Source organism: Monodon monoceros, unplaced genomic scaffold, assembly GCF_005190385.1.
Source record: "Monodon monoceros isolate NGI ecotype Baffin Bay Population unplaced genomic scaffold, NGI_Narwhal_1 Super_Scaffold_17, whole genome shotgun sequence".
Taxonomy (NCBI): domain Eukaryota; kingdom Metazoa; phylum Chordata; class Mammalia; order Artiodactyla; family Monodontidae; genus Monodon; species Monodon monoceros.
Genome location: NW_021703773.1, coordinates 28,279,749 through 28,301,515, shown reverse-complemented (window position 1 = coordinate 28,301,515; position 21,767 = coordinate 28,279,749). Strand labels below are relative to the sequence as shown.

The 21,767-nt window shown below is 43.8% G+C and overlaps 1 protein-coding gene across 1 annotated transcript in view; it reads right to left on the bottom strand.

The window, feature by feature from the left end:
• Nucleotides 1-20,947, bottom strand: part of MCPH1 (microcephalin 1) — a 230,244-nt gene extending 209,297 nt beyond the window's left edge. The window contains 3 exon segments of the mRNA XM_029226314.1: nucleotides 16,458-16,576; nucleotides 19,770-19,861; nucleotides 20,895-20,947. Coding sequence (XP_029082147.1) covers nucleotides 16,458-16,576; nucleotides 19,770-19,861; nucleotides 20,895-20,934 — 251 coding nt within the window. The 5' untranslated portion in view covers nucleotides 20,935-20,947.
• Between the last annotated feature and the right edge of the window lie 820 nt (nucleotides 20,948-21,767).

Sequence of the window (21,767 nt, the reverse complement as noted above, 5' to 3'; positions counted from 1 at the left end):
TCCTCAGACGCCGTGGACCGAAGACACACTGGACTAAGGACACCAGGCCCAGCTCCGGTGGGACAAAGACGAGCAGGAAACAAAATGTATTTGTGATGCATCTTCAGATTCAGCTAAAAACCACTTTCACAGTCATAATAACGTCAATAAAACTACTGATTTAATTGAATGCGTACACTGGAATAATGAGAGGATTAAGAATCATGGGGGGGGGGGGAGAGTATGTGCACACGGTAAATGCATGTACATGGGGACGTCGGGGTGTGTCCCCCAAAGGCAGCTAGTTGGAAAGCTAGCCTCACCTCCACACCAAAAAGTCATTAGACAACATCAAAACGAACATCAAGGCAGCAGTGGAGCCACAGTAATGAGGAATCCGGAGGTAAGTCAGAGCTCTAGAAAGAGCTGCAGGAGTGGAAAGGTGATGCCTCCAGAGAACAGGAGCTGGGGATTAAAAGGGACTAGTGTTTTTGCTGTAAGCCTCGTAAGACGAGCTGGTTTTCCTCTCTGCGGTGTGTGTGGGACCCAGCTCTCTCTTCCTAACAGGACAGCAATGGGAAACGAAGCATCCTGATTCAAAGGCAGGACAACGGCACCACAGACCAAGACGGAAGATGGAGTTTAGAAGCGGTTAGGAATGAGTTCAGTTCTGGACGTATTTAAACCCGGATGACTCATCCAAGCAAATCCATCTAGCAGGCAACCCCTTACGTAGCTCTGACGCTTAGGGGATGTACTAGGATAAAGACAGATGTGGGTAAAATTCTAATCCCTCACCCAGGTCCTGAAGGAGCAGGTCTCTGTCCCAAAGCTTCCTTTTCTCACTAGACTCCAGCCACTGACCCTCCGGCGTTGTCCTGCCTCGGGCTGGACCTTCTGCTCCCAGGACACAGTCCCCCAGTTCAGGGAAAGACTAGCTCCTTTGCTGTCTTTTTTGCCTCAGCTCAAAGCTCCCCACTGACTCCAAAAGCCCCCCGGCCCCCCCAAAAGCACTCTGCCCAAGCAGGGCAACCCACCCCAGGGGGCCTCCTGTGCCCTCCAGGGCCTTACAAAACCTTTCTAGCACTTACAAAACTTGTCTTCCTCATTAAAAGTATGTTCCGGGAAGGCAGTAAATATGCCTGTCTACTTAGAGCTGTAACCCCAATGCCCGGCAGAGAGTAAGCACTCAAAAATATTTTCTGAATAATCAGTAATCTGTAGAAAGACAAACACTGTTGAGCTCTTTATCTTACACCATACGTGTACACAAACACCAAAAAGAAAAAGAACAAGAAAAAAAAAAAAAGCTCAAAACAGTTCACAGAACTAAACGCAAAAGCGAAACCTAAAGCTCCTAAAAGAAAACGCACGAAAAAATTCATGCTTCTGAAGCAGGCAAAGATATTCAGAGAGGATGTCAAACATAAAGCACAAAAGAAGAAAACGAAAAACTGGACTTCAACAAAACAGAAAATTTGTATAGTTTGAAAGACACAATAAAGAAAACAAAAGTCTCAGACTGAGAGAAAATAATTACAATATGTGAATCTGACCAAAGAAATTAGTATGTACAGTATATACAAAAATCACATACAACTCAATATTAAGAAGACAAAAACCCAATTTAAAAAAAAATGGGCAAAGGATTTAAACCAAAGACAATACACAAAGATTCACTAAGCACATTATCTTATGCTCAGCACTCGACATCAGGAAAATATAATTAAAACCAGATGAGATCCTCACATTTATGGTTAACTGATTTTTGACAAGAGAGTCAAGACAAGTCCCTGGGGAAAGAACAACGGAAGTCTTTTCAACAGATGGGGCTGGGACAACTGTGGGACAACCACACGAGAAAGAAGACATGAGACCCCGACCTCACACCGTACACAAAACTAACTCAAGATGGACAAAACCCTCAATGTAAGAGCCGAAACTATACAATTCTTCGAAAAGAGATAGTAAATCTTTGTGATCTTGGATCTGGTAATAGTTTCTTAAATGATACCAAAGCACCAAGAAACAAACAAAAATAAATAAACTGGACTTCATCAAAATTAAAATCTTTTTGCTTCAAAGGAAACTGTAAAGGAAGTGTAAAGACAACCCACAGAATGGAAGAAAATATTTGCATATCGTATACAATATGGATATATGTGAGACAGCCATACAACGGAACACTATTCGATCATAAGCAATGAAACTCTGACACAGGCTACAGTATGGATGGATCTTGAAAACATTAGGTCATGAGAAAAAAGCCAGGCCCAAAGCTCACATACTGTATGATTCTGTTTACATGAAACATCCAGAACAGGCAAATCCACGGGGACAGAAAGGAGACCAGGGCTACTCTGGGCTGGGCAGCACAGAGGGATCAGTGATGCAAAGGTTTTCTTCTGAGGTGATGAGAATGCTTTCAGCTGATTGTGGTCGTAGCTGCACAGCTCTGTGACTATATTAAAAACCACTCAACTGTACACTGGCTGAATTTTATCCCAAAAAACTGCTACAAAAAATAAAAAACCACATGAATACCACTACACAGCCACTAGAAAAGCTAAAATTAAAGACTGACAAACTGCAAGTGCTGGTGAAGACTCGTGCCCTGATCGTAGGAACGTGAAGTGACACAACCGCCTTGGAAAACAGTGTGGGTAACGACCCAGGAGCATGAAGATATACAAGGTCACACACACGACTGTTCATGGAACTTTACTGGTAACAACCAAACATTGAAAACTACCCAAACGTCCATTAACAGGTGAATGGGTAAACAAACTGGTATATCCATGCACTAGAATACTATTCTGCTATAAAAGAAATGAAATTATTGACGGGGGGACGATGGATAAATCATGGATAAATCTCAACACGGATAAATCTCAAAAACATCACGTTAAACGAAAGAAGCCAGGCACAACCTAACACATACCGGATGAGTGCGCTTACAGGAGACGCTGCAACAGGCAAAGCTGATCAATACTGACAGGGACCAGGTGATCGGGGAGTGTGCTGGCGGGGGCGGCGGGGGCAGGGGGGAAGCCGACAACAAAGGGACACAAAGGAACCCCTGGGGTGATGAAAATGCTCAGTGTTTTGACTGTGATGGTGGTAGCATGGGTATGTACCTTTGTCAAAGTTCAGTGAACTATATACTTAAAATGGAAATATTTCATCTTATGAAAATCATTTTTATAAAGTTGATTTTTAAAAAACCAACTAATCACCGAAGACTGTAGGAAGCCTATAGTTAAGAGCTGGTCAGAATTATGGATCTAATGAAAAGAGATGAGAAACGGGCAGCAAGGATGGAGAAGACCAGGAGAGAGAGGTTTCTTAAGGATGCCTCTTTTTAAAAAAAAAAACCCTTTGATTTTACCAATTTCTGCCTCAAGCAGTGTTTACCAGCTCCCCCCACTCGGGAGAAATGTCACCCATTTTCCACTGTTATAATCAACAAAGTAGCCAAAAAGGGGTGGCCGGAAGCACCCGGATAGAAGACTCGGATGGGAAGACCTGGGATCATCCCATCATCACCAAGACGACGGGAAAGTTATAACCGGCAGCGTCACGAGGCTCAGTCAGCTCCTGAGAAGCCTCACTCCAGCCTGGTGGGGAAGCAGTACCTTTCCCCCCACTGAACGACTGAGGAAACTGAGGCTCACACAAGACCATCTGCCCGAGTTTACAGAACCACCGGTCTCCTCTACTAGTCAGTAACCTGGAAAGGCTCGCCCCATCGGGCTGGAGGTGTGCCTGACCCCAGACTCCCAACCACCCGCCCCCATGGGGTAGGATGGAGCCTGGCGTGGACATACTCCCTGAACCCACTCGGTTGAACGTCGGTCCTTCCACGATACAAACATAACGTGCGCCCACACGCGGAGGAAAATATTGAAGCCTCTACCTCGAAACCACGTTTATCAGGCACTCAATCAAAATCTACTGAATAAACAGAAAAAGCTCACCAGCTGCACTTCTGCTTTTCTTCAGAAATGTACAGTGATGACATCATCCCCCCATCTAGTGGTTAAGAAGAGAAGAGTTTCAAGAGATGCCCCTAAAAGCAGGACGAGCCTTCCGACTCTGTTTTCTGGCTGCCACTCTCAGAGCCCTGGGCTCAGCCCAGCACGTGAGCCCTGCCCTGGGAAGTCCTGCCTGGGATCCGGGGCCGAGCGGTGGGACCTGCAGCACTGCCCGCCCTGCCTGCTCGGGACCCCGACGCCCGTCCCAACCTCAGGACCGGCCACCTCAAGCCCGGTCAGTAAGTCATTCAGCACAAGGGTCTTAATGCCCAGCAGAAGGGCAGGGCGCTAAGGGGAGACGAAACACCGGGACTACGGGGATGGCAACTTTGAGGGGGCGCCAGGCTCCAAGCACACAGTCCTGACAGAGGGTTCAGGTCTCGTCCCCACCCCTACCAGCGGCACACGGGAGAAGGCGAGGGGTCACAGAAGTTCGGGGAGCAGCGCTGCGGGCAGAGCACCGACCGCCGACGGCGCACGCGGGGAGCAGCCGGCCCGGTGGGCGCCACAGCCCGTGGCCTGGATCCACGCTCCAGGCTGCTTGCTGAAAAGCGATCAGAGGAGAGGCAGGATTTGACAAGGCCGTAAGGGGAGAAAAGAAGTTTAAGACCTGGATTCGAGGGAGGGGCACTGGAGGGGAAACACTGGAGCAGAGCACGGAGCAGCGCCAGCGGCGTCCAAGAGCTAGCGAAGGGTCCAGGTGCGCGTCCCTCGGGCGCCTGCGCGACGCGCACTGCAGCAGCAGCTCGGCCCCCGGCCCGCCCCGCTGCGCCCGCCCGGCCAGGTCCCGGTCCTCTCCCAGGAGGGGGCACGTCACTATGCCCACCGCTGCTCACCGATCTTCAAATGAGAGCGTGTGCATGCCGGGGAGACATGAACGCCTTCCGAACAGGAACCGGACGGACGGGGAGAGCTTGCGGCTAGAAACTTTCCCAGCCCCACCCCCGCTAGGTTCCTCCTGAGGACTGCCTTGAGGCCTCGGTTCCCGAAGGCCCGCTGCTCTCCACGCACAGCCCCGACTGCCCAGGCCACGCTGAACCCCGCGGTCCCTCCGCCAGGAGCCTCCGGACGCCCACCCCGGGGCCTTTGGATTTGCCGGTAAAAGGCCAACCACCTCCATCCGGAACCGTATCAGAGAACACGCTGGGGAAATAAAAACCCCTGGCACAAAGTAGGGACAATTTATGTGACTGGTGTGATGACCCGCCTTAATTTGTCAAATCCCAGTACACGTGCCTTGGTCTATCACAAATACTTCTGTCAACAGTGAAATAAGGCTTTAAAGCAAAGTATCCTGGCCAGGGCCGAAGTGCAGACCCCTGTCGAGTGGGGTGGGCACGACTGCCTTCTCCGCCTGCCAAGTGCTGCGTCAAATGCGGCGCAGACCAGGGGGCACCCAGGACAGCAGAGCACGTGTCTGGTGCCCAAGTGGCCTTTCCCCCGCGTGTGTCAAACCGCAAAACCGCTTCGCAGTGCCATGTCATGAGCTAGCGGGAAAGGCAGCTTTGGGCTGGAATCGCAGGTATCCGTGGGAACTCACTGACTCGCTATACGTGGATGGCTGCAGAAACAAATGCATGGCACCGATACAGGTACATATCACCAACTCTGCCCACAAGAAGGCGTGGGACCAGCACCCCTTGGCAATGAGCATGCCTACCACCCAGATTTTGGACTCAAGTACTATTTTTCCACTAAAAGGAACCAGGGCTCCTTGGAGAAAAGGCTGCATGCAGGGCCGGGAAAGAGAACGTACAAGCTGAGCCTGGACTAAATTGTGCCAGAAGAGAAAAGAAGTGTTCAGGGAATGATGGAGAAATGATAAAATAATGACAATGACAAAAGTCAACTTGAACAGGCTACCACTGGCCAATGGAGGACAATTCAAACCTTAAAAGGAACAATGACAGTAATGGATTATAACCCACTGGATAAAGTACAGACACACACAGTGTGATGAGGGAGAGTTATTTACAGAGTGTGAAAGTCCCTCCGTCAAAAGCCACACTGACTAATTGCCAAGGGGGCATATTCACCCCAGTGGAGCGGCCTGGAAGGCACCACCATCACAGAGAGGAAACACCCATCACCAGTCCCAGGTCATCCCTGCAAGACACAGAACGTGGATCATCTCACCAGGCAACACCAGACACTCCCCGACTCAGTCCCATTTGTAGCCTTCAGCAGCATCAAAGGCAGGAAAGACGAAGGCAGGCCGAGGAAGGGCTCCACGGGGAGAAAGACGGGGAGATGCAACAACCAGACACAATGTGGGTTTCTGGGGTGGAGTCGACGGCTGTCAGGTGTGTGACTGGAACAGCCGGTGAGATCAGCGTGGACGGCCGCATTGTTGTTGTGCAAGGAAACATGCTTGTGTTTAGGAAGCACTAAAGGCAGGTGTGAGGGGCGGACTCTCAAACACGTAGGGATGTCGCCTGAGAACTGTGTCCCCAGTTATCTGTTTCTCTGTGACTGTTTAAAAAATGTAACTTCAACAACCTTCTCCAACTGAACTTAGAGGTGATGGTCAAGCTGACCTTCATTCCTTTCACCTTTATTTCTTCTCCCTTCAATATGGAAAAGTGTGTCCAAAGAAAACATCAGAATTTTATCAACTGCAGTTACAGCTGTCTGCTCTTAGAAAGAACACACCCAGAAATAACCCAACAAAATGGGATTCTAGTGACACCTAGTGACCTTATGTATTTCATGAAAGTTCACATCCTCAGTGGAAAACACGAGCAATGGTCTGCACAGGCAGTTAACGAAAGAAGAACGGATACATGACACAAAAAATAAAGGTCAGCTTGGCTGTTACCTCCAAGTTCTGTCAAAGGAAGTTCAAGCTCACTAAAAATCAAGGCAATGCAAATGAAATCAACTTTATCATTTCACCTGCCAAGTAGGAAAGATTAAAAAGTCTGATAACTCATACTGCTAGAAAGAAAGGAATTTGGCACATTCTTTCCAGAATGTAACTTGATGGCATCTATCAAAAGCTTAACTACGTAAGCCCTCTGAACCCAAAAGTCCATTTTTGGAATTTAAACCTATGGAAAGACTTATACCTCTGCAAGAAAGTAATGTACACAAAGGTTCAATGTTGCTCTATTTCTGATTGGAAAGAAAAAGAAGAAATGGAAAACTTCATACTCATTAATAGGAGATAGGTTACATAAATTACTGGGTATCTATTACAAAAGACCAATATATGTTTTAAAAATCAAGATACACCTCTACGTAAAAACATGGAAAAATGTTCTCTCTTATACTGTTAACTAAAAAAGCATATGTGCGTTCCATGAAAAAAAAAAACCTACTTATTTACTTGGATGTATATATATAAACGTGAGTGTATACATGCACGATTGCTCAGTAAAAAACAATCTGTAACTATATACTCCAAATTCTCAATGGTAGGTTTCCCCCAACTGAGGGGAGTGCTGGAAGATAAGGCATAAGGTAGATTAAGTAGGGATTTTTCACTTTAAAAATAGCACACATTTAAATATAAATATATTTAATTCAAAAGAAAGTTTGTTTTCAAGATAGCAGAAGGAAATCTAAAAATCAGTAATTAATTGTATATAATAGTTAAAATCTGATTGTGTTACAACAAATAATAATAAACAAGAAAGAAAAGAATTTGTATTAAAAATGTGATTAAATTCACTTTTAAAGAGACCTTAGGAGATTGCCTTCAGGTACAGTTACAGTTATTTTGTAGTTTCTATGCGCCCCTTGAGCTAAGCAGTGGCAGAGATGAGAAAGGGGGTAGAGGGGAAGGAAATTAGGGAACAGACCAGCAAAGGAACAGGATAGCAGGAGAAAAACTGTTGGTGAGAGGTTCCATGTCAGGACTGGCTGGAGGCCTCACTTCAGGACAGGAGTGCCCAGCTGTCTGGTTACATGTTCGTCCAAGCTTCTCCATTAACTTCAAGCTTTCAGTAAAGGTCTATTTTTCTGTACCCACGTATCCATACAACCTTTTACTTGTAGCTCTGATATCTCCTCTGTTCATCAGTTGTTGGGACAAATACTTCCGGAGCACCTACTATGTGTTAGGTGCTTAGTGGAAACACAACTACAGAAGACGACAAACACGGAGGTTGTGCGTACAGTTTACTTCATAATGGAAAGACCAAAATGCATGATGTGGTAGGTAGACAGACACACAAATGAACGAATAAGCTATACCAGCACAAAAGAGAGTAACAAAGGGGGCTCTACTATAGATGGGAGGAGACAGAGAGCACTTCAGGGAAGGTGACCCTGAAATGGGACACATATGAAGGAGCTGAGGCCAAAACAGGGTGAAGCAGGAGGAGAAGGAAGCAGAGCCAAAATGGTTGAAATAAAAAGCAAGTAAAGGAGGACCAACATACATATAATTTAAGCCCTTGAAGAAGAAAAGCAAAGCAATGGAACAGAATAATACTTAAATCATCCAAGAAAAATTTTCAGAAATAAAGACCTGAATCTCTTGAAAAGGCCAATCTAGAATTAGAATGATCAACTGGATCAATTAGAGACACAGTAAGAAAAGACCATTAAACTTTAAAAGAAAAAAAACAAATCCTTACAGCCCCCAAGCAGAAAGAATAATTTACAAGGAGAAAAAAATTAGACTGGCACCAGATGCTTCAAAAAGAACATACTAAGTTCCACTGTATTTATTCCTAACAAACCAAATCTCCCACAAATAAATACACTATAAACTATAAGCCACACATTCTGGAAATATCAAAAAAACCCTCCAACTACCAGAAGACTTTGGAGGCTAGGGAAAAACAAAAACAAGCAAATTTTGAAAGGAAGCAAAAAAAAAAATCTGGGGCTTTACCACAGTTTCTGGGGCTTTACCCTGAAGTAAAACATGACAGTTTCTATGGCAGTGGTAGTGATGGGCAGCTGCTGTCTTGGCCAAAGGAACTGGGGATAAAGAGCCTGGGCAGCTAAGGCCACCAGGAAATGATGCAAGGATCCAGGAAGCAAAAAACCAGAGAAGGGGCACCTCAGATTCTGAGCATGAAGTCCAAGTCCCTGGCTGACCCCTGATCCAATGTCCATGGGGCAAACAAATATGCCTGCAGCTAAGGCTTGAACGGAACAAATCCAAGCAATGCCCAGCACAGGCTGTAAAATGACAGTGCACAGTTTACAGCTAAACAATTCAACTGCTTTTGCTAAAACAAAGTCAATACCCTTTGGCGTAACAGAAGAGAAACCAGACTCTATATAACATTTACAATGCCCAAAATACAACCCAAAGTTGTTTTACGGAAGAGTCAGGAAAATGTGACACATTCTCAAGGAAAAAACAATCAACAGCCACCAACCTCAAGATGCTGAAACGACCAGACAAGGAATGGCTGTAACTATCCTCCACCAGGGAATGGAAGATACACTTTTAATGAAAAACAGAGAAAGCAAAGACAGGCAATCTCAGCTGAAAAACAAAACATATAAACACAAAAAAGAACCAAGGGGAAATGTCAGAACTGAAAAATATCTGAAATACATCTAATTAATGGACTTAATAACAGAACGGAATTGATGGAAAAGAGTCAATGAAATTGAAGAAAGATCAACTTGGAGAGAAAAAAGATGACTGAAAAACAATAAACAAAAACCAGGGCATTAGGGACAAGTGGGAAAATTTCAAAAACTTTATCACACAGAAGGGAGTGGCAAACCATGGCCCGCAGGCCACCCGGCCCACCACAACGTTTTATAATAAAGTTTTACTGCAACACAGCCACACCCATTTGTTTGTTCTTCTCCAGGGTTCTTTCCACACCAGGGCAGGGAGCAGCTGAATAAAGACTATGCGGCCCACAAAGCCTAAAATATTTACTGCCTGCCCCTTTACAGAAAAACTTGGCCAACTCCTGATATGCAGCTAGAGTAGTACCAGAAAAACAGGCAGGAAAGATATTTGAAGAAACAACGGCCCAAACTAATCATGTTTTTGGAAAAAAGATGTATAACCTCATACATTAAAAAACTCAGCAAAATCTTAACAGAATAAGTTAAAAAACACCACACTTAGACACTGAAACTTCTGAAAACCAAAGATAAGGAGAAAAACTTGAAAGAAGCCAGAGATAAAGGACACATTACTTACAACGCAGAAATTATTTGAAAGACTACAGGCTTCTCATGAGATACCAGAGGACAGAAGACTCTGGGAAAACACCTTTAAGCAGTTGGGGGGAAAAAAAAAAAAACTGTCACCCTGGAATTCTATATCCACTGAGAATACTATTCACAAATGATGGTGGAATAAGGACATTTTCAGATGGAGAAAACCATGGAAACCTACTGTCATCTGATTAAAAGAAATGCTAGACTGCCAGAACTGAAGGGAGAAATAAACAATTTAACATTAACATTTGGAGACTTCAATACCCCAATTAGTAACGGATAGAAATGGGACTTCCCTGGTGGCGCAGTGGTTAAGAATCCGCCTGCCAAGGCAGGGGACACGGGCTTGAGCCCTGGTCAGGGAAGATCCCACAGGCGCGGAGCAACTAAGCCCGTGCGTCACAACTACTGAGCCTGCGCTCTAGAGCCCACGAGCCACAACTACTGAAGCCCATGCACCTAGAGCCCATGCTCCACAACAAGAGAAGCCACCGCAATGAGAAGCCTGTGCACCGCAATGAAGAGTAGCCCCCGCTCGCCGCAACTAGAGAAAGCCCGCATGCAGCAACGAAGACCTAATGAAGCCAAAAATAAATAAATAAATATATTTTTTAAAAAATAGAACTAAACAGATCAAGAAACAAACAAGAAACTTAGAGAAAGCCCACGTGCAGCAACGAAGACCTAATGAAGCCATAAATAAATAAATATATTTTTAAAATAGCACTAAACAGATCAAGAAACAAACAAGAAACTTAGAAAACAGTATAAACCAACTAGATCTAACAGACATCTATATATGGAACATTCCATCCACAACAACAGAATGAATACACATTCGTATCAAGTACACATACAACATTCTCTGGGCCAGATCAAATGTTAGGGCATAAAAACAAGTCTCAACTACTTTAAAAAAAAGAACTGAAATAATATAAAATATGTTTTCTACCCATAACAGAATGAAATTAGATACCAAAAACAGAATGAACTTTGGAAGGCTCACAAATATGTAGAAATTAAACAAGAAGCTACAAAATAACGAATGGGTCAAAGAAGAAATCACAAGAAAAAATGGTAAATACTTTGAAATAATTGAAAACAAAAATATAATATACCAAATTTCAAGAGATGCAGCTAGAGCAGTGCTTAGAAGGAAATTTATAACTATAAACACATATTAAAAAAGACTAAAGATTTCAAATGAATAATCTAATGCTCTACCTAAAGAACTAAGAGCAAACTGAACCCAAAACAAGCAGAAAGAAGGAAATAATAATTATAGTGGAAATTTAAAAAGTACAGAAAAACAATGGAGAAACATCAACAAACCAAAAGTTGGTTCTTTGACAAGATCAGTGAAATTGACAAGCCTTTAGCTTAGACTGATCAAGACAAAAAGAAGTGATTACTAAAATCAAGAATGATTTTGGTTTTTTTTTAAGGTCACTACTGACCTTATCAAAATAAAAAGGATTATTACAGAATACTACAAACGAGTACATGCCAACAAATTAGACAACCTAGATGAAGTGAACACATCCTAGAAAGACACAAACTACTCAAACTGACTCAAGAAATAGAAAATGTGAATAAACCTATAACAAGAGATTGAATTAGTAACCAATAACCTTCCCACAAAAACAAGCCCAGGCCCTGATGGCTTCACTGAAGTTCTACCAAATGCTTGAAGAATTAACATCAATTCTTACAAACTTCAAAAGACAGAAGAACACATCCCAACTCATTCTATGATGCCAATACTGCCTGACACCAAAACCAGAAAAAGTCATCACAAGTATTGACCAATATCCCTTATGAATACAGATGCAAAAATAAAAGTACTAGCAAATTGATCCAGCAATTAAAAACAAGCGTATACAACATAACCAAGCAGGATTTATCCAAGGAATGCAAGATTGGTTCACCATATAAAATCAATCAATCTAATACACCACATTAATGGAATGAATGAAAAAATACCCACATGAATATTTCAATAATTGCAGAAAGAGAATTTGACAAAATCCAACATCCTTTAATGATAAACAAACAAACCGAAACAAACAAAAAAAAACTAGGAATAGAAGGAAACTTCCTCAACCTGACAAAGGGCATCTATAAAAAAAAAAAAATCCAAAGTTAACATCTCACTTAATAGAGAAACACAGAAAGCTTTTCTCCGAAGACTGGGAGCAAGACAAGGATGGTTACTCTCACCACTTCTATCCAACATCGTGCTGGAGATTAGGGTTCGGGCAATTAGAAAAGAAAAGGAAATATACGGCATCCAGATTAGAAAGGAAGAAGTAAAGCTATCTCTATATACAGATTACACAACACTGTATACAGAAAATCCCAAGGAAATCACAAAAACACTTTGAGCTAATAAACAAGTTCAGAAAACTTGCAGAATACAAGATCAACACACAAAAGTCAGTTACATTTCTATATTTTAACAACTAAACAATGAAACAATTCCATTTATAATAGCATCAAAAAGAAAAAAAAATTATGAATAAATTTAACCTAAGAGGTGTAAGGTTTGCACCCTGAAAACTACAAGGCATCACTGAAAGATATCAGACAGCCAAAAAAATGAAAACACATCCAATGGCCATGGATTGCAAGATTAAATACTGTTAAGATGGCAACACCTACCTAATTAAAGACTCAATGCAATCTCTATCAAATATTAGTTGCCCTTTGCTTCTCCCTGAAGTTGAAGCTAATCCTAAAATTCATACAGAAATGCAAGGGAATTGGAAGAGGCAACCAATCTTGAAAAATCAAAATTGGAGAAGCCACACTTCCCAACTTCAAAGCTTACGGTAAAGCTACAGGAATCAAGACGGTGGTGCTGGCATAAAGATACACACAGATCAATGAAACAGAATTGAGAATCCAGATATAAACCCATGTATCTATGGTCAATTAATTTTCAGCAAGGGTACCAAGACAACTGAATGGGGAAACAACAGTCTATTCAACAAACAGTGCTGGGAAAACTGGACAACCACATGCAAAACAGTGAAGGTGAAGCCTTACCTCACACCATGTGCAAAAATTAACTCAAGTATAACTGCAGACCTAAATGTAAGGATAAAACTATAATACTGAGAAGAAAGCATAGGTGTACATCTTTACATCCTGGGATTAGGCAGTGATTTCTAAGATGTGACATTTAAAACACAAGCAACAAAAGAAAAAAATACACACAATGGACTTAAGAAAAATTTTAAAACTTCTGTGCTTCAAAGGATATCAACAAGAAAGTGAAAAAATAACCCACAGAAAGGGAGAAAATGTCTGTAAATATTGTATCTGATAAGGGTATTATATCCAGGATAAAGAGCTCTTACAACTCAACAAGAAAAATAACCCAGTTTAAAAAAAATGGAAGAAGTATTTGAATAGACATTTCTCCAGATATGCAAAAAGCCAGTAAAACCACGAGAAGCGGCTCAACATCTCTGCTCATTAAGGAAATACAATTCAAAACTACAGTGAGATACCACTTCACATTCACGACAATGCCTGTAAACATGAAAGAGGGATAAAAACCCTCATACATTACTGGTGGGAATGTAAAACGATGCATCCAATCCAAAAAGTAGTTTGGCAGTTCCTCAAAAAGCTAAACAAGCAGTGTCCATGCGACTCATCAATTTCATTCCTAGGTGCATATATATCCAAGAGGATTGCAAGTATATATTCACACAAAAACGTGTACACAAATGTTCATAGCAGCATTACTCTCAATAGCTAAAAAGTGCAAATAACCCAAAGGTCCACCTGCTGAAGATAAGCAAAACATGGTACATCCTTATAATGCAGCCACTCAAAGGAATAAAGTACTGACACAGGCTACAACACGAATGAACCTCTAAAACATATGCCAAGTGAAAGAAGCTGAACATAAATAGCCACATATCGTACGATTACACTTACATGAAATGTCCAGAATAAGCAAATTCAGAGAGACAAAGCGTAGATTAGTGGTTGCCAGGGGGTGGGGCTGAGGGGACAATGGGGAGTGACTGCTAATGGCTATGGAGCTTATTTTGGAGTGACACAAATGTTCCTGAATTAGGCGGTGGAAACTGCTACAAATCTTTGTGAACAGAATATATTAAAAACCACTGAACTATACACTCAAAGGGTGAGTTTTACGGTATGTGGACTTTATCTTAATTAAAAAAAAGAAGAAATACCAAACATAATAATTCACACTGAAAGGAAATAAGATCAGAAGACACTCAGATCCTCAGAAATGAAGAGCAAGCATAAATACACAGATAAATACGAGAGAATTTTTTCTCTTAGTTTACTTAAAATACAGACAACTGTTGAAAGCACAATGACAACACTGTCATACAGATGTGCATATGCATACAGATGTGATACATATGACAACAGTAACACAAAGGATGGCAGGGCAGAATTACCAGGATTCTACACTTTATGTGAAGTGGTACAATGTTAAGTCTAAGTAGACTCAGAAGTTAAGGATCCATTTTGTAATCCCTAAAGCAATCACTAAAAATAAAAAAGAGAATGGAAAGAGTTTTAGTTTAAAAACTAAAAGATCAAATAATCCAAAGTAGGGAAGGAAAAGGGAAGAAAGGAACAAATATATTTCCCACCTTTGCTCGAAAGGCCAAGAAGCCGTGATACTCCCTGGCCGCGAGCCCACCAGCACCACATCTTAGTCTCTGATACTATTCCCCACTCAAAGGAATCACGGTCTTTGCAGAAATGGCTGGCGCCATGGCTGGGGTAGAGCAGGTACAAGGTGTCAGACGGGACACGTCACGGTGACACAAGAATCAGCTGAAGGGGCTCCCTCTACCCAAAACTGAACGATCTGAGCACCAAACAGACAGGAGTGAACTACAAGCCACTGAAAAGTACAGGAACCCGGCAGGTGACACTATCAGTTAACCAATCAGTGTGGGAGAAGAGCACGCTCTTTACTACGGTACACAGCTGGGCACAGCCGGGGGAAACAGGAGGAAGTGCTGAACTTGGAAAAGAGTCGTCTTGTAAGATTCAGAGTTAAGGTTGGTTCAGGCAAGAACCATCACCGACGCTACACCTGGGGGGTAGGGGGAGCAGGTCTGCATGATCTTAAATTGCCTTCCCACAGGTAGCTTATCAGTCTCAAGGGAAACAACAGCCATTACACAGTGGAAAAAGCAGCAAACACCTTGCCAGGTGACCAAAATTAAGATGCGGATGAACACTGCAGGTCTCTGGGTAGGCACACCTCACTCATGGAGCCTTCTGGGTGGGAAACCATAACCTGGGTCTAAACACGGGGCACAGATCACATCCAAAATGAAGAACATCTCATTTTAAACAAAAAGGTGAGGCTGGAGTTTTCAAAACTGCCCAGGCCACAGAAGATAAAGAAATGGAATCAATGGCCATGCCTTACTGTTAAAGTTTTTAAATTAATAGCCTTTATTCTTCTAGAGCAGCTTTACACATCAACAGCCAAAGTCTATGCCTTCCTTATATTTTACATCACTGCTTTCATGTAAACTCACTCTAGTTTTCTAGAAAAGCAGCAGTATGACTCCTTTACATCTGGATTTCAGGGAACTCGATTTATATCATCTGAAACCCCACTACCCCTGACCTCAACCTCCTCCTAAGCTTCCTCTCGACCACTCCTGTATGGGCTCAATTGTGTCCCTCAAGTTCACATGAAGTCCTAACCCCCCAGTACCATAGGACGTGACTGTAGTTGGAAATGGGGCCTTTAAAGAGACAGTGAAGGTTAAATGAGTCACTGGGGTGGGCCCTAACCCAGTGGGACTCGTGTCCTTATAAGAAGAGGAGATGAGGGCAAAGAAACACGCAGACCAGGTGAAGACACAGAAATAAGATGGCCATCAGCAAGCCAAGGGGAGGCCTCATAAGAAACCAACCCTGTGGACACCTTCATCTTGGACTCCTAGCCTCCAGAACGGTGAGAAATAAATTTCTGCTGTTTAAGTCTGCAGTCTGTGGCATTCTGTTACAGCTGCCCTAGCAGACTAGCACAATCTGCTTCCTTATTTTTTCCTGAATACACCACACATACCCCGTTCTCAGGGCCTCTGGGCAGGCTAGGAGTTATACCACACCCGTCTTGCGACTCAGGAAACTGAGGATGTTAAAAGACCCTAGTAAGAGGCAGAGAAAAGATGGCAATCAAACTTTATCTGGTTCTGTGATTCATGCAAAATACCTCCACACTCTACCAATACTAGGTAACTTAAGGGTAAAAAAACAAAAGAAACGACTTACTTTTCAACCCAGAGCACTGAGACGAGCTTCACGCCTCTCTTCTGCGCTTTGGCCCAGGTGCTCTGGTACCCGTCTTTGAACACGACGTGAGTTACTTGTTTGTTGAAAGTTTTTGAAACCTGCAGACAAAATGCAGAAAACTAAAGTTAAAGTACTGTTATACTATTTGCACAGTTTCTTAAGTACAAGCCAGTGTCACTCCTGTGACACTGCATTTGCAAAAAAATAAGCAACAAAATAATTAGCAAAGAGTATCAAAGTATAAAAAGGATAATACATTCCTACCACTTGAGTTTATTCCAGGACTGCAAAGTTGGTTAACAACAAAAATTCAATCATTATTATTTACTACATTAACAAAGTAAAAGAGAAAAATCACAACCATCTCAATATATGCCAAAAACGCATTAAAGTTAAAAAGTTTATTCATGAGGAAAATTCATAGTAAATTAGGATCTGAAAGTTGGTACAGAACTGCATGATGGGAAATGCTAAAAGCTTTCCATTGAGAAGAGGATCCAGATGAGGATGCCTGGTATCTCCATTCTATTCAACTGGCCCCAGCCAGTGCAGGATGGCAAGAAAAGGAAATAAAAAGTGTTAGGATTAGAAAGAACAGAAATAAAACAGTCCTTTGCACATAAGGTTCAATTGTGCACACTGTTAACATCCCCAAAACGCCACAGAATTCATAAATGAGTTTGTGAGAAACTCACTGAGAAAACTTACCGTTTTCTGGACACAAGGTGATTATGAAAAAATGAACTATTTCTATATAACAGTGGCAGTTAGAAAAAAGAATTCAAAAGATACCATTTATGACAGCATCAAAAACAACCGGAGAAAATTATAAAACATTACTGAAAAAAAAGAAACCCAAATCAACAAAGGCATACATCATGTTCACGGGTTAGAAGATTCCATTTTATAAAAATGTCAGTTCTCTCCGTACTAGTCTGTTGTTATCAATCCAATACCAATCAAAATCCCAAAAAAGCTTTATGTTGTAAACGGATAAACTGACTCTAAAATGTATTTGGAAAGGCAAAAGGCTAAGAATAGCCAGGACACCTTGAAGAACAAGGGGAAGACTTATGAAGAGTTATGATAAAGAGTAATTAAGACAGGGTGGTTTGTCGTGAGAACAGACTATATGGACACAGAAACATGGTTACCTGACTGATGACAAAGGTGTTACTGTGTAGCCTGGCTAAAGGACAGTCTTTTCAATCAGGAGTGTTGAGATGAATGACCACCCACATGGGAAAAAATGAAACTACTTCACACCATACGCAAAAATTTAAATCTAAATGTGAAAGGCAAAATGATAAAGCTTCTGGAAAATAACAGAGGAGAAAAATCCTCATAACCTCGGTGGAGAAACAAATTTTTTAAAACAAGATACACACACAAAAGCTCACCATAGAGAATAAACTACTTTACAATTATCATCAAAAGACACCGTTAAGAAGGTGAAAAGGTAAGCCACAGAGTGACAGAAAATACTGCAATTCACATGGCTGACAAAAGGGTCAACGGAGAAATACAGAGAATGCTTACAAATCAAGAAGAAAAAGAAAAACCCAATGGAAATATGAGCTGGAGACTTGAACAGGGTTTTCAAAGTAAATATGTGAAGATGTGCAGGAAAATGCAAATTTAAACCAGCATGCTATGCCCAGAAATGCACCGGGATGACTGAAGGTAAAGACAGACCTAACCAAGCAGATACAGCAGCGGAGCTTTTATATGCTGGCAGAATGATAAACTGATTCAACTACTGCAGAAAAATGCTAGGAAATCACCGATAGTTTTCTCAGATGTGACAACAGTCTTCCATCACACAGAAGTGTCCTTGTTCTTAAAGATGCAGACGAAATATACTCAGGGGCAAATTATGCTACCTGCAACCTACTTCCAAATAGCTGAGGAAAAAAATACACATATAAATATACTGTTTAGAAAGACAGAGTCAAAGCAAGTATGTAAAGATGTTAATTGCTGGATCTATGTTCACTGCACTATTCTTTCAATTTTTCTATTTGAAAATTTTCTAAAGGCGAAAAAAAAAAGATTCAAGAGACCTAAGACCTTAATACTACTCTCAAAAGCCATTTTGCCAATTCCTGTGTTTCACGGTTTTTTTTCTCAGCCACAATAACACGTGTAGCCCAAGTCTGCGGTCGGTATCATCAGGTGGAAACTCTCCCGGATTCCTACCTTCCAGTGTCAGAAAAAAGGTGTCTTCTCAGGTTCACAAGCAAGCCCCGCCCTGCATTCTGACTGTCCTCCACCCTAATCTGCTCTTGGCCTTTACATCCGGTCTCATCAGGGCAGGGACCAGGGCAAATCAAAGGAAATTCGGGAGCACACACGCTCTGCCTGACGGTGAATGCCGCCTTGCAGTTTCCCTGATGTCCTTGCTTCACCCTAATCCCTGCCCTGCTACCATATTAATCTCTCCCTTCGCCAGCCTATCGGCCACCCTCCCCCAAATCCCAACGTACACACACACACAAATAAACTCTGTTCACAGCTGAACTCACTCAGAGAGCGTCTGCCTTCACCATCTCCATTCCTCAGGTCTCCATGATTCCCGGGCTAATTTCCACCCGCTTCACCCAGTTCCCTGAAAACTGCGATACACCCAACACTGACCTTACAGTTCTCAAGCCTGAATACTTCCCAATCTTAACTTTTCTTAAGATTCTACAGTGTTTTAAAATTCCATCTTTGAAGCCCGTCCCTCCTCCAACTTCCAGGCTTGTTTTCTGGATTCTCCTGGCATCCTTCTCCGCCTGGTTCCATGGCTCCCACCACCAGCCCTTGAAATACTAAATAGGCTCCATCTGCACCACTTTTCATGCTAACCACCTGGGTCGTCACCACACCAGTGGCTTCACCTGACCCTTAAGGCCTTGACGCCTAAACCACTATCTCTAGCTCTGAAAATCTCAAGCTCCGGATCTGTACATCCAAATGTCTATCAGATACTTCCAGTATACCCCAAATCCACAACGTTTCCATTAAAGAACAGCTCCTTTTCCTGTATCCCGCACTTGCATCAACAGCATCACGCAGCCAATGGCAGGACCAATATTTTTATCCTCAAGCTCTCCTCTCCCATCACGTACAAGCCCAAATGTTCTCAATTCTTCATACCATGGCTTTCTTCCTCCTCCTGCCATTTACCCACTGTCTTCTTTGTCCTTCGTGTTCTAAGTCAAAACTCTCAAAATAAGAAAATGCAAGTAGATCTCCGTATGTTTCAGAGGGCTGTCAGATGCGGCACTGGTAAAATGAATTTCCTACCTTTGCCCCCATGTCCGCAAGTTGATTTGTAAATGTCTTTGAATAATTTTCTGTTCCACTGGCTGACCACACTTCTACATACGCCACAACATCTGAAAATAAACAGATACTAGTGTGAAATATACCTGATATTCCAGCATACCTCGCCCAAGGATTTCGATATTTTTCTCTTGTTCTATTTACATTCAAATGTAAGTTTTACATTTCTTCTGTTAAAAGCCTATTCAAAATAATATTAGTGCTATTAGAGTTTTTAAAATTTCAAGGGGAAAACAACTTTACCCATACACACGTCACCGTTTACATTCTCAACTGGATGGTCTTCCCAAATTCCTAAAACCAAAGCCTAACTTCTTCTAGTGCAAGAGCCTGTTTTCTGTAAAGAGCCAGAGAGCAAACACCTGAGGCTCTGAGGGCCATATAGCCACTCAACTTCATGGCTGTCGCACAAAAGCAGCCAAAGACAACACATTAATGGGCAAGCATAGCTGTGTTCCAACAAAACTTTATGAACAAGGCAGTCTGGGTTTGATTAATTTTCATCTGTCCTCCCGTCTTCTGCTCCCCCGCCCCCAGCCATGTAAAAAAGGCAAAAAGCGTTCTTCACTGGCAAGCCCTACATAAAACAAGCAGCAGGCAGGATCCAAGGGGCAGGGAGCGCAGTTGACTCGCGCCGCTCCGACCCTGATGCTGTCCACGTGTGCCTAGAGGCGGTGATTGCTCACTCAGCGGTCGAGACGCCAACACTGACAGATGCACGCGAGGGGCGCTACCCTTTCTCCCCCAGATATCACTACTGCCCTCCCCCCAAACCCACCTGGCCAAAGACGCCAGAACCCAGAAAACGGTGAAAATCAAATCCACCCACGTCTCCCACCCCGCCGCGCCTCCGCACCGCCGGCCCCACCGGACCGAACCCACGTGGGGCGACCCCGGCACTGGGCTCGGAGACACACCCCACTCCACACGGGTGGTCCCGGCGCCGAGGCCGGGGACAGCCCCCCAGCCCCCGGGCCGACTTCCGGGAGGGCCGGGTTGCGGGCCCCGCGCGTCCCGCGAGCCCGGTCCCAGCGCCTCCCGACCCCGGTACCCGTCCTTAAGCCGGCTCGACCCCCACCCGCTCACCTTTCAGGACGGGGCCCCCAAGGGTCTCGGGGGCCGCCATGAGGGGCGGCGGGGAGCTCGCCGCTGCTGAGCCGCGAGCCTGACGGAGCGGCGGCACTGAGCATGCGCAGCGCGGGCGCGCGCCGCTCAGCTCCTGCTGCGCGGAAATCCGTTGCTCCGCGTTTTCTAAGCCGCCGATGGAAGGCCGCGGTGGGGGAATAAGGCCCACCCTCGCGAGAAGTGGAGACAGGCTCTTCTCGCCCAGACTCGCATGCCCCGCAGGTCTACACTGCGGGTCAGGTCACGCGCGGGGACCCCGGGCCTCCGATATCCGCACGGGGCCCCGGATCTTCGATTCCCGCCGGGGGGGGGGGCGTCCCTGTTGCCTGGCCGCCTCCTCGAGCTCTGCGGCCCGCAAATCCCGGAGCGGATGAATCCTGGCGGGAGTGGGCGAGCCCGACTCTCAGGAGCAGCCCAGCCGCCTGCCGCTCTGCCTCCGGGTTTCAAACCTCCCGCCCGCTCCCCTGCAAGCCCCGCCCCCCCCCGAGGGCTGTGCGCATGCGCCCCGCGGGGAGACTGTCCCAGCCCCCAGCTTCCTGGCGGTGACGTTTAGGAAGGGGAAGGTCTTGCCCACCTGTCGACAAGTTCTCTGTTTAATCTCCCTGAAACACCGAACTAGTTAATGGACTCATGCCGTATGTAGTGTAAAAAGTTTCATTTTCAATGACCTGAGTACCATCTTTGTGTTCTATCATGTAGGATATAGTCTATTCCCAAGCTTAAAGAAAATAGTAATCTTAAAGGGATTCCCTTATAATCAAATGGTTAGAAGAACAGGCTTCATTTTGAAATCAGACTGGACTTGGAGTTTGGAGGCTAATATCAGCCACTAAC